Genomic DNA, 19,814 nt, shown 5'->3' on the forward strand with positions numbered 1-19,814 from the left:
GCAGCTTGGGGAAGAGGGGAAGCCCAGGCACCCCATCACAGTGTGCTGGGTCCGGTCCAGTTCCATGCTACTTCTTCAGCGCTGCTGGGATCTGATTTTTATGCTGTATTTGCCCAATTGCAGACTCTGGCAAAATGGAGAGCGAGCAGAAAACAACCACAGAAAACAATCTGAGGGCTGACAGAACTGTCTGACGGTGAGAGACTTAAAAGGTCCGTCTGTTTGGCTTAGCGAGTAGCCCAAGTCATCTTACTGTATTTTACTAGAGGGACTTACCCGAGTGCTTTAAATCACTGGCAACAGACAAATAGCTGCAGGCTAAATCCAGACAAGTTAAAATAGACATAAGGCACAGTTCAAAAGCAAACAATGACTCATTGCTAGTACAAATTACTAATGGCATCGGTGGATCCTCTACTTTGACTAGCAGGAGAGGATGAGGTGCCTTCTTCTGTAGATGGGCCAAAGGGTTCAGGCAGAAGTGCTTGGAGGAGGTTGTCTGACTGTAGCTGAGCAGGAGGCCAGCCCAGATGACATCGAACTTCCTTCTCATACCAGCAACCTGCCGCTACTCACACCACTGCCTCGAACCCTGCAGCACATCCACGGACCCCGTGTCCCGTCAGCGTTGTCAGGACGTGCCTGTTGGTTGACTGTTAAATATTGTCTGGAAAAGACAAACACGTGGGTAACTGCAATGCTTAGTAATAGTAAATCATATTCCTCAGATCCTTTCCCTTGTAAAACACAGAACAGCTGTTCTTGGAAAACGGAATAGAAGCTCCAGGACTTTGTTGTTGTACTCGATGTGTTACCAGCAGTAACCTTCAGTGACAGGTGGGAACTGCCTTATTAGCAGCCTCTGTGCCATGCAAGCTTTTTCTCTTACACTCGGCTGAGGGCATTACAGAGCATTAGACAGCATAAGCTCTGGGCCTAGTACACATGCTATTGAAACCCAAGAAAACAATTTAAATTTATTTTTTAAATGGAGAGAAAAGTCCTGATCTTGTGTTCATGCTGCTCTGGATTTACGCCCACCAGCTATCAAACAGAAGACAAATGACAGTGCTGTTCTTTCAACCAGTTTAATGATTCTGGCAAAAGACCTGGCAGCGGACTCCAAAGTTTTCATCTAGGCAAGGCAATGCCTATTCCAAGAGTGGAAATCTCCAACTGGAGAACTGGCAAGCGCATGTTTGTGCTGGAGGCTTAAATCAATCATTTCTATTTGTGATCTAGCAAAGTACAGAAATTGGCTCCTTCATCAATGGCCACAGGCCACTTTTCATGTTTAAGGTATTAGTGCCATGGGCTACAGTGATACATCGACTTCATGTAAAACAGTCAGTGTTAGAAGTTAGAACCACCTGTTTAATTGTTCCTTTACAGTAGCACTACTTTGAAAACTGTCAACAAGAAGTCCAGAACACCACTATGTATTAGTCGGCCCCTGGAGTCATTCCTCTGTGTTCATGCAAAATTCTCCTGCCACCACGATACATTTCTGATTCTGCTGCTGGACACTATCACCCTCATCATTACCTTGTGAACTGATAAAAATTCCCCTGGCATTGGTGCCCGAGTCCATCAGCAGTCACAAGGCTACTGCAGATTTATACTATTAAACGCACTTCCTCCCTGAAAGGTTTGGACAAACTTTAGGGGTCTAACTGAAAAAACTGGGATTTAGATTAAATAAGAAACTGACTCAGAGCCACCCTTTATTTAGGGTCCACCTGTTGTGCCTGGAAGTTCCTGAGGTGCCAATAATTCTGCTTCTGTGGATACCCAAAGTTGCCCTTGCTTTTTCCGGTGCCAATCACAAAGTAAAAGGAACATAATCAAAGACTGGAGGTTTGTGCAACCTCCTTGTAGTGCAGTACCCTGTAAACACTTCCCAGGTCAAGGGAAATTCCCTAGCAATACTGAATCTTCTTATCAAGAGTGTACCCACGACACAGTCTAATTTCCACACCAGGAAGACCCGGCAAGAGCTCTGCATGCAAGACAGTACATGCCAAAGAGGCATCGATAGGATGCTCAAGGGGCTCCAGACCCCAGAAACTGGTTCAGCGTGTTTCAAAAATACATGTACGTGCAGCCTAAGGGGACAGATCAGCTACATGTGCTCTGAACAGATTTAAAACATAACAAGAGGACAAGGATCCTTTTTCTAAATTGTCATGACTGCTTAATGTGTAGCGACGTATTTCCCAGCACTGCCTCCCTGTATGTATCAATGGTTACTTCAGCCAGGCTGCTTGTCTACATTTCTCGCAGCTTCAAAAGGTTGAAACATCTCCCAAGGGAATACCTAGTTTCCTCTCTGATTCTCTAGGTGGATAACAGTCAACCTTCATTCCCAAATCTGGTTTTAAAAAAAAAAAAAAGCCAAGCCAAACTCAGACCACATACAAAATTATACGGAATATATGAAATTTATTCACTGATGTCCCTAATTCTATCCCAGAACTTGGAAACATTTCAAACACAGGGTATCTCAAACTCCTGAGAATCCAGAGCACTATACATTTCTCTATCTTTTTCTCCTGAAGTGGCCTCAGGTTGTAAATCTTCCAGCTTGGCCCTCCAATAATAATTATGATAATTAGCCTCTCTCTCTTTGGGCTAGTTGCTAACACAGTCCAGCTGATTTCTCCAAATGGAATAAACAAACAAATTTAAACAATAAAAAGGCCAAGCCTCAGAGGACGGTAACAAAAGGACAAACTGAAAGACAGCTCAGCCTAATCATCTGCACCCCAGTATTATCAGAGTCAACACTTATCTCTGCAAATAAAATGGGCTGGAAGGAGAGATCACAAGGGGAGACCATTTTGAGTTTAGAAAATTTTTGGTTCCAGTCCATCCTCCCCCTGCTGTTTATGCACCTTACAACAAACAGTCAATGGAAAATAAAACATCAGTCCTTAGGTGTGCAGCCAGATACATGTCCAGGCTTCTAGCTGGCCTTAGGGCACTCCTTGTGCCACCTATTTTCCTCCCCACATGGAGCGACTCAACGCTCACTATGGTGACACACGAGGATTGAGCTTAGCAGGATGCATGCTGCACGGTGAAGCTCCTCAGAAGGAGAGAACTAACGTAATACTTCCCCCTAAAGAAGAGAGGTCTCGCTCCCTCTCCTCCTTCCCACCAAACGCTCCAGTCAGCCTGGTTGGCTCAGCTCAGGGAGCCAACCCAACAAGGAGCAGAAAGCAGCTGGTTTCTGCGGGCTGAGCGAGCTGAACTGGCTCACAGGACCTCACAGCTGGGAAAAAGAGGACGAGAGGTTACATAGCACTGAGCCGTTCAAGCAGCTCACCAGGTGCATGAAACCACGGCTTCAAAGCACAGAAACTCAAGCCCCTGTCATGTCCAACCTCCCTCCTTTGGTTTTAGGTGACCAGTGCACTTACATGCGAAACAGGAGGCCACCAAAAGCTGGGTTGTAGCAAGGAGCAGGCAATAAGCCTGCTAGGTTAACGCCAGGCCCCTACCATGAGCAGAAATGCAAATCCAGTCCAAAATTTTTTTAATTTTTTTTTTTTTTTTTGCCAGCTGAAAACGTTTGGTAAATGCATCCTGATATTTTATGGCAAAAATGAAACAGCTTCGCTCTGCTCCAGAGCTCCCATTTCCAGGCCCATGGCCAGTTAATACTTCATCTCTCACCGCAGCGTGACCAGCAGTGGAACAAGCACTAAACGAGTCCTGCTGGTTCTGGTCTGTCCAAAATCCCAAGCTGGAGCTTGGGGGACCACGTGAGCCGCCGCCTGCCCACCCCGCCTTCCCGTGGTTTGATGTCCTCACGTCCCGTGGAGGATCTGTTCAAGAAAGTTCAGTCTGCAGGTGCAAGTTTTGCAGCTTTGTGTCTGGCCCACGGTTTTGATGTCAGGAAAAAACATCGCAAGAAAATAACTCATTATTAAAGAGAAGAGCTCCAGAGACATTTTGTATTCCAGTGGAAGGCTTTTCTTTTAGCAGGCATTTGTCTGTGGTGTTTGCAACCTAAATATCACAAGCAGAATCTGAAAATGACATTGATTAGAAACTGATTCTTGAAACAAATCCTGTCCCTTTCTTGGCAGAGTAGTAATGAATTCTCATCTCTGAGTTTTTCCAATCTTGTAATACATTAATTAGTTGGAACATGCTCACATCTCAAAAATCATGTCAAATCACAAATTTTAATTGCACTTAATTCCCACCAGTATTTTGCTCCATAAATTAATTTCAATTACATTCAAGTTTACAGAAAACATTTTAACCCTTCTAATTTTTTTATAAACCCACGGGAAGAAAAGAAGTGTTGTTCAAGAAGAAAGACAGTAGTTTAAAATAAATAAGAACCTGCCACAGACTATTAAGTTTGATTTATGGAATCATAGAATGGTTTGGGTTGGAAGGGACCTTAAAGAGGTTAGAGGTTCCTGCTTTAAAGAGAAAATCCTATACCAGGTAACCCATTTTATCTCACCCAGCCTCCTGAATCATGGAAACAGATTTCGGAAAGATGCCCAAGGCCAATCATTTAAAAAAGAAATAAAACCAAATCCTTTCACCCATTTGTTTCTGAGGTGACAGAACGAAAAACTGTGGGCCTCCTATTTGCATCTTTAGCACACATTCTCAGTTGAGACTTAGAAAGTGGCTTAAATTTGACTTGCAAAAGAAAGATAGAGGCATGCCCTTATTCCCTGGAGAAAGCATACAAAAAGAATGTGCGCTTTTTTTTTCTGTTATTTTAAGCTTTAGAAACTTGAACTCAAGCTGTAAGAGGGGAAAGGAAGGCCACAGGCAGGCAGCTGGTACAAGTAAGGTGCAGACACAGAGCCTCGTCCTGTGCCAGCTGGAAAAGGTCCAGGTTGGAAAACAACTTCACACCCCCCCACCCTGTGCCCTGGCTCCCAGGATATTGCTGCATAGAAAAAACTGCAGCAATTTGTGCCCTTTGTAGGGTTTGAAATGAAATTGTGTTACGTACCTTCAACTGTACCTACTTTGAAATGAAATAAAAAATTATTCCGGGAAAAAAAGGAGATCTCATTTCCTCATATGCCACTGAAGCAAAATCCATACAGCCTATGGCCCTTAACCATTACTGCAGATTAATGCAAACCTAAAAGAAGTATCTTGTCCAAGACACAAATGCTTTTCAAGAGCACTTTCACTTCTTTCTGCAGAGGAGGTGCCTGACCCTCGCTGTGCCATCTGAGACAGATCAGTGCTACCAGGCAGGGGTAAAGAGATCCATGATGAACTCCCAGAAGAAGCTTTCTTGCTGGGAGGCAGGGACTGAGGGACACAGAGACCTCCCAGACCTGACTGCAGAGCCTGTATTGCCATGGTTCCCATCACTGCTGGCTCTTCAAATCAGCATGGAGACACTACCGTTTAATGAAGGAAAAATTGTTCTGTTACCATGACTCTTTGTGACCCTGTTCCTTACAGCCGTTCCTTATCCTGGATCACCAGCAGTTTAAGAAGGAAGCAGTTGTCCTACTTTTCTTTTTTAGGAGTATTTTTCCAAGACGCATTGAGGGAGAGAGCCTGGCTACCCCAGTCCCTCTGGAGAATTTCGCACTTTCTTAACTACAACCTTGTTTTCCCAAAACCAGAAGAGGCTAAACCTCAGGCTACGCTATACTAACAGGTAGTATATTCCAGGCCAGTGCAGAGGAGTCTCCTGGGAGGATGTAAAATGTCAAGCCTGGCTCCCTCGCCCTGCCTTTGCTGGGTACCACAAACATGTGTGTGTGTGTGTGTGCACGTGCCTATGGCTGTGGCAACTGCTCTCTTCTTTCCCCCTCCTCATACAAGTACTTATTTCCTTGGAAGGTAAGATAATTAGTCTGATGGCAGAAAATAAGATTTTCCCTCTACACATAATATAAAATACTTTGTGTGTATATACTTGTGTATACTGTATATAAGCCCGCATTTTTGATTCTTGAGCAGGAAGGATACAATTTTTAAAGGTATTATACATATAGCAGAATACTTTGAAGTAATTTATGAAAATCCTCCTCATTTTCCAGTTTTGTCTTTAAGCATCTACACAGATCCGGGGGGCTTCAAAGGAGAATTTTCATAATCCTGTTCTGTGCCTATTTGCATTTCAAGGCAATTAAGACTCTAAAAATATCACCAAGCGGCGTTGATACTACCGGGATGCTCCATTTCATTAATGGTTATTTAGTTTTTCTTAAGGCTTCCTTTATCTTCAGAACACATTTGGGACAGACATGGGATAAATTAAGTAGGATTAAATAATACTATGACTCATCAACATACAGGAGTTCAACATATGCTTGAATACGTCCAACAAAAAGGTGCTGCTGATCCTCATTCCAGTGGTGTTCCTCCTGTTAATTGACATGTAAGGTGCTTTTTTCTTTCAGCTTTGACTTTTCACTGAGTTGTCTTCATTATTCAAAGTGCCATAGCATGAACTGCGAGAATCTGGTTGTATTTTGCCTGTCATTTTTTTTCCTAAGGAAATGGGGTGAGAGAGGGAAAAACAACAACTCTGTGAAGAATTTTAATAAAACAAATCCCCCACCAATCCATCATTTAAACATTCTTTGCTCCAGTAATCATTGTTTTCATTTGACTGGTTGTAACAATAGCTTGGAAAAACTCTGAAAAATTCTTTGAAAAATCTGTTGGGAACAGGAATAGAAATTAAGGGAACAGTATATTTATTAAATATGACTAGAGCACATTTGTGACTCAACTCTCTTAGGTCATCCCATTATCTGATACCTCATTTTTAAACAGAGACAGAAAAAAAGCCATACTTACCAGGAATAAGTCCACAGTCAATAAAAGGAATTTGTAAATGCTCCTCTCTTTTATTTCTTGCAATTACAAATACACCAAGGAAAGACAAGAGACACCTGCAAAATAACAGTGGCACAGTATCATTAGAAACAGTTCACTGCATCTGAGATGAGAGTGTCTTTCCACATTTCTTTTTCAAGGACTTCCAAACTCAAGCTGCTCAGCTTATAAAGAAACTTTTCTTTCCTGGCAGCCCTATAAATTCATCTTGAGCTCCCTTTCAGTCTATTTTTTGCCTCCTGAAGCTTTATTATCAGTTCCAAAGGCTCTGCAGCCAAAATTACACTTTCAGCAATATATACCTAATCAAATGCCTGTGAGCGTGAGACCACAACATCTGAATCCCTGAGCAGACCTTCACAGAGCATCTAAGCTAGCATTCTAGCATTTACAATTTCATTAACAACTCAGTCTTGCTGCAGATAATCAACATCTCTGTTGTTTTTCTCGTTTGACTGTGTGTCTCAGGGGCAAGCTGTAAGCCAGGAGTGATGAGAAACTGCTCTGCTTGGATAAATCTTCTATCTGCTCTGTGCTGGACACACAACCACTAATTCCTGCCTGCCAAATACATGGGTTGAATTTGTTCATCTCCATTTTCTGTCACTTTTCCTGCAGTCAAACAACATAGCGGTTGTATGTACCTACTCTGATCTGACTGCGGAGCATGAAGATGTCTGTAATTATCAGCCCTCTTTATCTGACAGCACTGTGGCAAGACACCTCCAGCAGTTCTGGGAGATGCTTTTAACCATCTCATGTCCATTATCAAGTAACTGTCACATGCCCCCAGGGTCGTTAAGGTGCTGGGAGCCAGCAGAAGGTTTCTGCTCTCACAACACCTAGGAAGATGAGGGAGACATACTATAGTACTGCCTCGTAGGCAAGCATCTCATAAAATTGCCCATGGTCAGTGGCAGCAAAGATCAGACGGACACGCAAGTGGAAGGTAACGTGGGAAGAGATTTCTCGCAGTTGTAAAAGCACCCCCACCCTTTTGTGGAGAACAGTGACTTCTCCTTCCTGCTGGAGGAACACATGCTGCTGGTTTTTCATTCCGTCATGAGATTAGTAGTTCATAAGTGTCTCACATTTTTACATATTTGGATTCAAAACCAGGCCTCCTAACTCCCAAAGCACAGACATCAATCTTTCCTTTAATGTTTTTTTATCCTACTATAATGGCTATTCCATAATACTTTAATAACAAGACGGGTTTCTTCTTACTGAGAAAAGAAGGGATTCCACAAGGCAATGCTGTTTCAATACAACTGTTAGTGCAGATTTTAGGCTGATACACTTACCCGAACAGAAACATGAACACGTTCAGCAAAGCTGCACTTTGGAATTCCCGATAAAATATGAGCCCTGGAATGTGACAGAAACAAGAATTGCAGATCTTGACTGGCTTCCAAGTGATATGAATTACAGCTGGGAGGGTCAGGAGCAGTGTCATGCTCAAATGGAGCAAAAAAAATCCCAAATAAGGTATTAATACACATTGTGATGGGTTCACTTCATGTGCCCGTATTCCATTATTTAGACTTTCTTGAGATACTGCATAGGACTGGAGAAGATTTAGTCTCTCCGTTTGGAGCATGTGCTGTGTTAGTAACTGCACAGATGCAGGTATTTTTTGCATTGTCAGCAACAGTTTTTATGCAGGTCAAACTCAAGGTCTTATTCACAAGCAGAGTCATACCAATATAGCTAACAGGTTCTTCATGGATTTAGTTAAGCCACTCCAGCAGACCATGTGGACATCTTAACTCCAATTGGGAACAGGTTTGCTATAACTAGCTGTGTCCCTGATGTTTACACCAAGTTAAGAGCTCCAGCAGCCAAGTTTGCCAAATCTTTCTGGCTGAAGGGATCACTAACTCTTTCTGGTCACCCCTCTTTCAGGAATTAGCACCTCTGCAGTGGAGGTGACAGAACCAGATGTGTATCTGGATCTCAGCTGCCCCAATTCACAGCCAAGAATATTAGCTTTAAACCAATGATGAGCATAGTTTTGCCTAGAAACGCCAGAGTGTGAACCAGGGCAGCTGAAGTGTGACTGTATCTTCAAAGGCTGTAACTTGGGGTGGAGGAATCATGAGATGAGGTGTCTTCTATGAGCACCCCAGCAAGATTCAGCAGAGGTTGTTCTTCTAAGCCCTACACTGGTTTAAGTAACCTGGTGCAAATGCGTGTGTATCCAGTCTCAAAGCTATTAAGCCATTCCTGAATAGGTACTTGATCTTTTAAGGCGGCCCAAGGCCAAATTCCCCATATGGTCACAAGAACGCAACCCCCCTTTGGCACAAGTCTCCTCTCAGTCACAAAGTGTAGGTCTCGTCTAACGCAGGTGCTGAGGCAATCTGTGCATGAACCTAACTCCCCTTCTCATTAATGGCAGCTCTGCATGAGAAACTCCGGCACAGCAATGACAGGAAAGCCCCCAGCGTGCGTTAAAATGAGTCATAAATGTTCTAACAACATGATCATTTTGGCTCATTGCTGATGCAGCATCTTAGTCGTCCTCCCCGTTCGTGTTATTACGCTGCGCATCATTCCCAAGATTTGCAGTCCTCCTTTAACAACACTGAGTTCGAAGTTCTCACCCAGAATAAAACGTTAAATGCTTAAAAGGTCTTTGGAGTCATTTTATTTCCTTCACTTAACCTAGAATTCCACCTTCTGAAACTGAATATACACTAACTACTATGAAACACAGCTGGTTGTCATTTGAGTAGTTTGCCAGGCTGTTAAAATTACTCTACCAGTTCGGATATGGAGAGGCTGGTGTGCACATGGTAAATGCATTTACTGGATGTCAAGATGAGGCTAGGATAAATGCAGGTACTTCTAGTATGCAAGGCACAGTAAACCATACATATAAATTCTGGAAATGCTAGAATTTGGTTATTTTTATTTTTGCTTCAAAAGTTGGGAACTAACTCATTTTTCAGAGCTTAAACACCTGTCACTTAGGAAAAATTTTTTTTTGGAAGACAAACATGACTGGTTTGTGTTTCTGTTCACAGGCAGTTATTCTTGAAAACCTGATGTTTAGAAAATCGTTCTGTGAAGGCAGAAGGCCAGAAACAAACCTGAAATGATGGCACTGGTGGTGAAGAACACAAAATTAATGGGCACAACTGCTGTCGCTTCATACAGACTCATTGCTTGATTCAAGAACCTGGAAGACAAGCGTTATTGCACCTCATGCCCACAGGAGATTCATTGCACTTTAAGTCAGGTTAAGACACTTTATGTCAGTTTAACAATAAGTGTGACCATTTCTTAGCAAAATAGCAAGTAGCCCTGCAGAGATGCATGTGTCTATTGAATTTACCTTCTGGTTTTGACTCTGCAGAGTACAAACAAATAGGCAAAAGCAAGAGGCTTGCCGTGGTTCTTCTGGCCATAGGCTGTCATTGGAGAGTCCTTTGAAGCACTGTTGGAAAAATTTTGTCTGCCACAGATAAGGGAGGAATGCTGGGGTATTACTGCTTATGGTCTGCATTGGTTCTTGGAAGCAGTGCTGCCTGCGAGCAGCCAGGGACAAGTTGCTCTAATTTAAACAGGTTGTGTTAGGGTATTATTTCCAGCACGGACATGAACACGCAAGTCCTCGTAGGAACTGTTTCACTTTGCTGAAGTCCCCATGCTGCTACTGCTCAATCCAACTTGGCTACAACACATATTTGTATGTTTATCCATGCAATCCTACCCCAGACACACTCTGTCCTGCCGGGAAAGTCCAGGAAGGCGGCTCCAAGCCTGTGCTCCTTGGGTTGGAAACTCTCTGCTGTGCTTCTCAGAAAGGCAACACAAACCCTCACCAGAATCAAGAGCAAGAGTGTGCAGGAGCATAGACTGCACACAAACCTGCAGGACTAAGACACTGGCCATGGAGAAGCCCGCCCAGTCTTCATCAGCTGATGAAAAAGGCAAAGCAACTAACGCACTTCTACAGAGACCAGAGCTATCAACATTTACACACAGGGTGATGAATCATGAGTGTGAACTCTCGGATGCACCGGCAGATACTCTGTTATGTGAATGATGCGTTTCAGACCAAAAGAGAAAAATCAGGAGGCTGCAGAGTGTATTCAAAACCTATAAAAAGAACCACACTTAAATGTTTCACTGGTACGATATATGTGCACAGTAAAAATCCAAGCTTGGATCTGTTTTAGCCATTAAAGTAATTGCATGGTTATTTTAGCAACTGTTGAACAGTCTCCATGGTGCTTTAAAAATAAAGAAATCCTACATATCCACAGGATAGTCAGGATTTTGAAGTCATTGAAAACACCTCATTATTTTCTCCCATTTGCAACAAACTTGGTCACAGGGACCAAAACAGTGATACCAAGGCCCAGCACTGAATCCAGGAGGACGTTGCAGCACAGGCTGTTCTGAGCTAACACACAACAGTCCAATAAAATAAGAGAGGAAACAAATAAAATGAAAAATTTAGACTGACAGCACTCTCTTTTTTAGAAAACGTGTCCAACCAAGAAGACAGAAAGAGACATTGAGCCCAGGGATTGAAATGGGCACATTCCACTTCAGTTTTAATTTTGACCCAGCAAATGAAAGAAAGAAAAACTGGCAAGAAGGAGAAGTTAATTCAGCAGCTTCCTATTTACCAAGTTTTTATTTCCTATTTTAAACGCCCTGAGCTGTTCTCCCAGCAAAGACAAGCTGGATGTAAATCACTTTATAATCTGTTACAGGGGAGTTCCCGAGTCAGCCATGGAGAGTCACTGCATAATAACGCATGGACTTTCTGATTCCACATGGGAATGGTATGTTCTGCCACGAGAAAGCTGGGTTGGCTCTTCTACCGGAAAATAATCATGCAAGTAAACACTCAGATTCGCACTGGAGCAGTCTAGATGAGATTACTGAATGATGCTATCAGCACCTGAAGCAGAGGGACCGACATAAAGGGAACGGACTCTCAGTTCAGCTGCAAGTCATATTTTACCATGCTGCCACCCCCAGAAATCTGTGAAGGCAGCATAAAACAATCACTGAACAGCCAGAGGCCAACAGGGAAAACTCAGATGTCCCCTGCTCACCAAAAGTTAACTATTTCTTTAAAAAGTACAGACATACAGGGTAGCAAACACAACATGCAGATTTAACAGAGGCAGGGAGAAAGTTGGGGTAAGTTCTCTTTTTTTGGTCTGATGGTTGACATAGGCTATGGGAAAGATATGCATAATGAGGGTAAACATGGCCATTGGATTATTCAGCAATGGAAGTTGCTAAAAGTAACCAAAAAAAATTTCATTTCATGAGTTCAAAACTTGTGCCAAAACTAGAATTACATTTGTTAAGACCTTGTATAAGGTGCTAATGAGATGAGGTAGCTTCTGTATAATTAATTAATTAAAAACTGAGAAATAAAGCCTAAATAAACAATACACTCAGCTGTAGGCAATTCATGCATCTGTCAAGGTTCTGCCAGGAATTTGTTGCCTTTAAGTGCAACTTGGATCTGGAGTTGATCTCAGTACTGGAAAAAAAATGACAGACAAATGGGTACAAATGTTAGGAGATAAGTAGAAACTCACTTACTTGACTTGGAAAGCACAAGAAGTTGCCATTAAAACAATCATGATATAGAAAACAGGATACGTTAGCTGCATTTTTCCCTTTGCAGAGAGTGTTATCATGCTGGCCACAGCCTTTACAGCAATGACAGTCAGTGAGGCTGAAAGGGAAAGGGAGAGATTAGCTGGGCAGGATTCACAACAGGGATCTTAGAGCATCCATGAGGGAGGACAAGGTGTCAGGTCAGAGCCACAGAGCTGATAACCTGCAGACACACTGAGGTAGGATTTGGGCACCTAAAACCAAGCGTTTGGTTTTACAAACACTCACCAAGTTACTGCCTAAACTCAGAGCGGCCTTAACTCCATGTGTGCTTTGTGTTTTGCTTGGAAAATCTTGTAGCACTGAAATCTGCAACCCTGCATCTACCCAATTTCTAACACAGTAACTGAGGTTAGAGTCAGATAAAATCTTGCAAGGTAGGACTCTGAGTGTGCCTGAGACAGGCTGAGCCCAGGTAGAGGAAAGTACTGGATCCATTTCCCCCTGCTGGGCAAATCCTAAATACTGGACTACCAGATGGAGGTGGTACAACAGTCTCCACATCTTCCAGACATACTTTATCCTCCAGCTGCTAATTTGGAGCCCATGATGCATTATTCAGGAGAGGTCTGAGAGGTCTCTTTTTCCGTACAAAATGGCTGGGACACCTCTTAATAGCAGCCTGCATGTGACACCAGCAGCCTAAAATAACTCCTCACCCTCAGGGTTCCTCTGCTGAGACGGGAGCTGGCCAAGGCTGGCCAAAGCTGACTTTTGGGGTCGCATCACAAGGTGCCTAACTCTCCCCTCTGGTTTTGCACAGGGAGCAATCAACCAACACAGGGGTCTGTGTTTCGTTTCACGGGCCGGGCTCTTAAGACCTTTACTGGACTTAGCCCATTGAATAGAATACTTCAGTAGTGTGTTTTCAATCCATTTAGTCACTGCCATTGCATCATCTGAAACAAATCTCAGAAAACAGGCGATGGTTTTAATACATGTCGCCAGTTCTGAGAAGTCTTGCAATATTCATCTTTTAGATGAGGGACTGACAGTTCAGCTAAGAGTTACTTCAGATTTCCTTCTGGAGTGCGCTCTTGGTTTGTTGAAGCTAACCCAAGTACGCTGTGATCGCTGCAAGTAAAATGTAACAAATTCAAAATAAACAAAAAATGATAACGAGAGTCAGGGCGCAGAGATGACCTTTGAAGAAAGGTAATTAATCGTCAGGAGCACTGTCCCCCAGCTGGGATCCAGTTCCAGCCTCTCCCGGAGCTGAGGAGTGTTGGATTTCGGTGGTTTGATTCATCCTCCTGTAACTGCAAAATTCAGGTTGGCAAGAGGAGCTGCACTGTGCAAAAAGTTCAGGCCAAGCCTTGGGAGAAAAGGTGGGGGAAGAAGAACAGATTCAGGTCTGTGGTTTTGATTGCGAGCATTTTTCTTATAGCAAGTCCAAAAGTTCAGGGGGAGTTTAAGAGTTGCATACATCTTGTGATGATCCTGTTTTCATGACAACCTTTCCACCTAGTACTTCACTTCTTGCTCTGTACTGGACATAGGTGGAGCAGTTTAACAAACATAGCAATAAAAGTGAGCAGAGGAGGTCAAATCTTGGCCTGCAGCGGTGCTAATGGTATGATAAAAAGCCAAAAAACTACACTCAAGCCCCAACAAGCACCCTACATAAAAATTGAGATTTGCACTCTAATGTGAGAGAGCTATTATTTTAAAAGAACACTTACAGGTAAAAATTAGTCCTTTGAATTGTCCAACTAAGGGTAAAGATTGATGAAAAATTGTTTCTGCTGAAAGGGCAGTTTCCATCCCTTATAATTTTAACAAACCAGAAAAGAAAGCATCAGGGGTTTTTTGGTTGGTTGGTTGGTATGGGTTTTTTTTGAAAAATGGAATGAACTTTTGAGTTAAAGTAGCCCTGGAATAAGTTTCAAAACCTAGGAAATGGTTTTCCTATCGCTGATAGAATGACCCCCCTGCAAGGCTAGTGTGACAAATGATGTCACTTTCCAGCTGTTAGAGCAGGAAACTCAGAAATCCCACTTTAATCTCAAATATTTCCCCCCAAACTTATGATAACTCCCAGTATATACATGAGGTAAAATAATTCTCAACAAATGAGCTTACAGAGTTTTACTAAGTAAAACATTTGCAGATTTTACAATAACCTCTATTTTCTTCATAATGAAAGTAGCTCTCATACCCAATGAAGCACAAAGGCTATGTTTTTTTTAAAGAAATCTTTCTACATTTCACTTACATCTCTACAAACCCTCTACCAGGAATGTATCTATGCAGATATGAGAAAAGGCAGAAATCCCCTTCCACGAGCTGCCACTGAGAATTTTCCACACAGAGACCCAAAGGCTCATCCACCCCTCCCACACCAGGGCCCTCCGAGGACAGTGCAAGTACCAGATGGCTGGGAGAAAAGCTTCTGGGACCTCTCAGCCCCGCATCACTTTGCTCAGCAGAAACGTCGAAGAGCAAGCAGAAGGCTCCAAGTGTAGCTTTGTGGGGACTGCCAGGCACCAGGATGGCTGCAGGAACCAGAGCCAGCCACAGTTCTGGGTTTCCTGCTCGAGGGAAATGTCAGTATTTCAAAAGTTCCCATGAACCAGGATTTGTTTGTTTGTGTCTTTTTTAATAGAGCAGAAATAATGACACATTTTTCCTGAAGCTGCATATGCTCACCAAAATGTCAGCAGCCACCAGCTGAAATTGTTATTTTTGGTTGATTGCAGCCTGACCACCAAACTACAGTTATAACACGCCTGCTGTGGCAAGTGTTTGCAGCCCTGCTGCTGTTCAGCAGCTCCACGTGTCCCTTTGGCACCAGTGGCATCAGGGCTGGCAGGCTTCATGGCAAAGGAAGCACATAGGGCCATGCAGCCCAATGGCCAATGTATCCTAGAGCTGTATATTGACCTTGCTTGGGGCAGCCATCGTGGTGGGTCTGTCCAGAACTGCAGCAGTCAAGTGTAGAAGCCCATCTGGGGATCTTCAGGCTTCCAGATATGTAACAAGGAGGCTGGACTCGCTCGTTGCTCAGGAGTGTGCAGTGCTCCATGCTCCTCATGGCAGGGTAAGAAACTGCAGAGCAGCTCAAGTGAGCTCTGCTGAAGGCCCTTGGCCCCATACTTGGAGATGAGGGCTGGCTGGACTCGCACTTCCCTCCTCCAAACCAAGAGCAGTCAAACACTAAACCTAAGGCTTTTGGGGCTCTTCCATCTCTGCCTCATGCAGGGACCATGGAAATCCTTTATGGCTTCTGCAGAGCTACAGATCCTGATGTTCCTAGCCTTGGGAAACTTAAATGGGAAGACTGTCCCAAGAAAGTTGATCTGAAAGTCTGGGCTTTTTAGCTGATAAGAAACCAGTGAGGGATCTGAAGGAAGGCAGTTAATAAATCTGTGAAGGTTTTTCTCATTCAGTTAAAACCAAATTGTGTAACTGGCAAACTTCAGCGAAATTCTATTTTATCAAAACACTCCTGACCATTAGCAACCACTCATGACCAAAGCTCCATTAGAAATGTGTTTTTTAAGTCTTTGCAGACTGATACGTGCACCCACTGAACTCAGTGAAAACAGTTCAAGCACCTTTCACTTCAACCGAAGAAATGTTGTGTCCCATCAGGGTTTCATGGAGAAGTGACAAGATGAAGATGGCAGGAGATAGAGTGGTGACAAATTCTTAATATATCCCTGCAAGTGGTGGAGCTTTACAGGAAGATGCCTGACATTTTTCAAAACTGACTTGAGTTTAACTTTACTGAAAGTTTACTGATAAAATTATCACCCTTGCTTCCCTGGGTATTGATTGTGGCAATGTTAATTAGAACTTCAGTGGCCCCCTGAGTTCTTGCTGTGCTTCTGGAAAGGTGGTAAAGTATGAAAACTTGCATGTGCAAACAGGCATAGATAATTCAAAGAAAAGTTCCTGTACAGCATATCACCACATTTGCTTACAGAGTGCTTACAAGGTCTTAAACTGCTCTGTTTTAAGGAAATTATTTTCACAGCTAGCCTGCCCTGCAAAACAAAGTTTCAAACAGTCCCCTTTCCCAGGATCTACAGCTAAAATGTTATTTTAAAAAAGCTACAGAATATCATTGCACACAATGAATTAATTTCAGGAAATCTGGAAAAAGAGATAGTCCCAGCAATAAGCAGAGAATCTATGTTTCATAATCAGCTTTTCTCTTCAAAAAGAGACCACAGTAAAAGTCCTGGGAAATGTTTCAATGGTTCTCCTTCAGCACGCTGCTTTGAAATGGCACTAATCTAAACTAGCTGGGGAGACTGAGTGACAAGGAATTATCAAGTAACAGACAGGAACATTAAAGTGAATAATATGTTCTTACCCAGTAGTGCTACCATCATTAACAAAACCACGATGTGCTTCACAGCCTTTCTTTTGTAAAAATAGAGAAGAATGCAGAATATTATAATTTCTAAGATCTGAAAATAAAAGGGAAGAAAAGTTAGAGCTGTGAAACTATGTAATAAATGCTTCATTCAAAGTCTTTGAGATGTCACATTCATTTTCTCTGCTCTAACAGTTCAAAGGAGAAATATTTTATTAAGCATCTTCTGCTAAAAACTAACCTTATTGCCAGTTGACTGAGCTATCAAACACTTGTTGTCATTCACCTTTTATAGCAAAAGTTAAATTTCTTATTTCTTTAGCTTTTCTTTTTGCACTTCTAGCTATATTTTGTCACTGGTAGCATTTTTAATGTGACAGCAAAGACATCCATGCTTATTAGTAATAATTCTTACAGAAACTCTGTTTATAATTCCTATGGAGAAAAGCACTAACGTGGAGGAACAGCAGTCTCTCCTTCTCGCTGTGATATTCCTAGTGTCACTCTGTGACATAACAAGCTTATTTTTGCTACCCTCTTTGCCCTTCTCCCCTGTCCTACTGAAAAAAATCACCCCAAACACTGTCATTTTGTTCAAAATTCCTGCCATACATTGTAAGGAAGAAAACATGTATTTCATGTAGGGGTTCTCAAATCACAGGCACCTGTCAAGAGCTTACCTTGAAAAGCTCAATGACACGCTAGCAGACCACACTGCAGGACATCTGCAGTTGCTGAAGCAGCTTTAACTACACTGTGCATGGTCCAGACCTGCTCCTTCAATTACACGGCAGCTAAAGAGCAGACAGTTTAATTTACTGACTTGCTGTTAGTGTGTCTCTTCGCAGATTCCCTTAGTAACTCTTGCCTTTTGCCATCTCAAAAGTGTGGGTATTCTCCCTCCTACCTACGTTGCCCAAATACCCCTCTATGCCTAAAGTAAACTGCAAGTGCAAAAGCCAAAAAGCTTCTGTGAAGCCCAAAAGACTTAGAAAAACAGGATGATGGACCTCTGCACTGACAGGTGCTCAGAAGCCCAGAAGACTTAGAGACAAGATGAAGAAAGATAGGTTCATTTGCACATGTTGGAAAGTAATCAAATGCGGGAAATAAGACAGAAAATGAGATTGTCATCATTAATGAACCTGGTTATTATAATTTTTTACCAACAAAACAAGTCATAGAAAAACCTCATGTCTATCTCCTTGGTTTCATCAGCAACATACTAATTTATGTTTTATAATGTCACTCCACTCTTAAACCAGCAGTGGCCATAAGGCAGCACTAGACTCGAAAAGACCTGGGTGTTGCGCTGATGAACTTCCCAAAGAAGCGACCAAACAGTTACTAGTGGCAGTTACATAAAGTAAGATAGCCCATTTCTCCTTTTGGAGAGTGACTGCAGCAGGAAAGCAGTCATCAGCCACATTCAGTTACTAAAATTTTCAACCACACTCACACCTCCCCCAGTTTAGCTGTGTTCAAAAATATCAACAGATCATAATTATGCTTTAATTTATTTTTTATTTACCTTCACGCTGATCCCTTGCTCCCAAAGACAACCGAGAGCCAATTGCATCTCAGAACACCATAAACAAAAATCTGGATTTTATATCACCTTCCTTTTAAAAATGTCAAATATTTATCGCAAGACTAAAAAAAACCACTTTTTTTTTTTTTTTTTGTAAAATGTGTTGAATCTACGAAAATTTGGTAAGAATCTAAACTGTGGATATAAAGCAGCTGATGGTAGAAGTGATGTATGTTACAAAATATTCATGGGTGCATTAAGCAATTTACTCAGATTTACTCCGGTGAATGTGTCTAAATTTTTGCATTTAACAGAGAATATGGGGGGTGAGGGTTTCCCTCCCTGTGTGCGTTCACGGGTGGCAGGCTGCTGTGTGGCCTCGTGCGATCACAGAGGCATTTAGTGACATTCTCAACCCGATAAAGTATTTAAAAATAGGGAAAGACAACAAAACTGTCAGGGAAACCAGGATCGTTTCTCGTTTCCAGTTAATAACCAGTGGTGGTTTTTTCCCCACCGCTTTAATTTGCGCTGGGTTTTGCTGGTGATAATCAGAGCTCTCTTCACTGCCTGGGCAAGGGGTTGCTTTTGGGAAGGTGCGAATTAAGGCCTCGCTGGTGTGGAACTCCATGCAGTGTTTTTTGGCCATAAGATGTGTTTGTTGCAGCAGTGGTGTGGTTTAATCCTGCGCTCTGGAATCATCCTGGTGCCTGGTCCTGTCCCTTTTTTGTGTGCCATAGACGTGCCCATCCATCTTCTCGCTGCCCTGTCTGCGTCAGAATCATAGAATGGTTTGAGTTGGAAGAGACCTTGAAGATCATCTCCTTCCAACCCCCTGCCATGAGCAGGGACACCTCCTACTAGAGCAGGTTGCTCAAAGCCCCATCCAGCCTTGAACACTTCCAGGGATGGGGCAAACTACCTTGTTCCCGCAGCAGAGCAGAGCTGGAGAGATGGTTGAGTCTCAGGTGGCCAGCGTTCAGCTTTGCTCAAAAGTATGACAAATATATCTGCTTTGTAAGTGCAATAATTCCTCTGACCGTGGAACGTATTAATTTGCCAATGATGTCACTTATTTCAGAACGAGCACTTTGTTTTGTGGTGGCTGGAAGGTCTTTTTTTTTTTTTTTTCACAGCAGTCATTAGGGTGAATTTTGTGAGGTGACGCATTCTTCCTAAGTGATGAAGTGATAGTTTCAGCTGAAGGTCTGTAGCCTCATCTGTGAGATAGTTTAGGGCTATTAAGCCCTAAACTGGTCATATAGATGGTGGTAGCAAAAAAAAACTCTTTTTTTTTTTTTTTTTTGGTAAAATGTGTTGAATCTACGAAAGCATTTTGCTGTTGGTTAAAAAAATGCATTCCTGGACTAATCCTTGCTTAACAATTTTTCCAATCTCTTGTGAAGTGCTGGTCTCATCTCCCTCCAGAGGAACTTCCCCCCCCCCCCCCCC

General features: G+C 42.6%; 1 protein-coding gene across 1 annotated transcript in view; it reads right to left on the bottom strand.

The window, feature by feature from the left end:
• Positions 1–3,521: 3,521 nt before the first annotated feature.
• The window catches only part of NIPAL2 (NIPA-like domain containing 2), a 53,547-nt gene continuing 37,254 nt past the window's right edge, over positions 3,522–19,814 (bottom strand). The window contains exons 6-11 of the mRNA XM_014965162.1: positions 16,829–16,925; positions 12,430–12,565; positions 9,945–10,033; positions 8,154–8,217; positions 6,811–6,905; positions 3,522–6,498 (exon numbers count right to left, since the gene is read on the bottom strand). Coding sequence (XP_014820648.1) covers positions 6,404–6,498; positions 6,811–6,905; positions 8,154–8,217; positions 9,945–10,033; positions 12,430–12,565; positions 16,829–16,925 — 576 coding nt within the window. The 3' untranslated portion in view covers positions 3,522–6,403. The remainder of the gene's footprint in view (positions 6,499–6,810; positions 6,906–8,153; positions 8,218–9,944; positions 10,034–12,429; positions 12,566–16,828; positions 16,926–19,814) is intronic.

The sequence above is a fragment of the Calidris pugnax genome, unplaced genomic scaffold (assembly GCF_001431845.1).
Source record: "Calidris pugnax isolate Ruff unplaced genomic scaffold, ASM143184v1 scaffold41, whole genome shotgun sequence".
Taxonomy (NCBI): domain Eukaryota; kingdom Metazoa; phylum Chordata; class Aves; order Charadriiformes; family Scolopacidae; genus Calidris; species Calidris pugnax.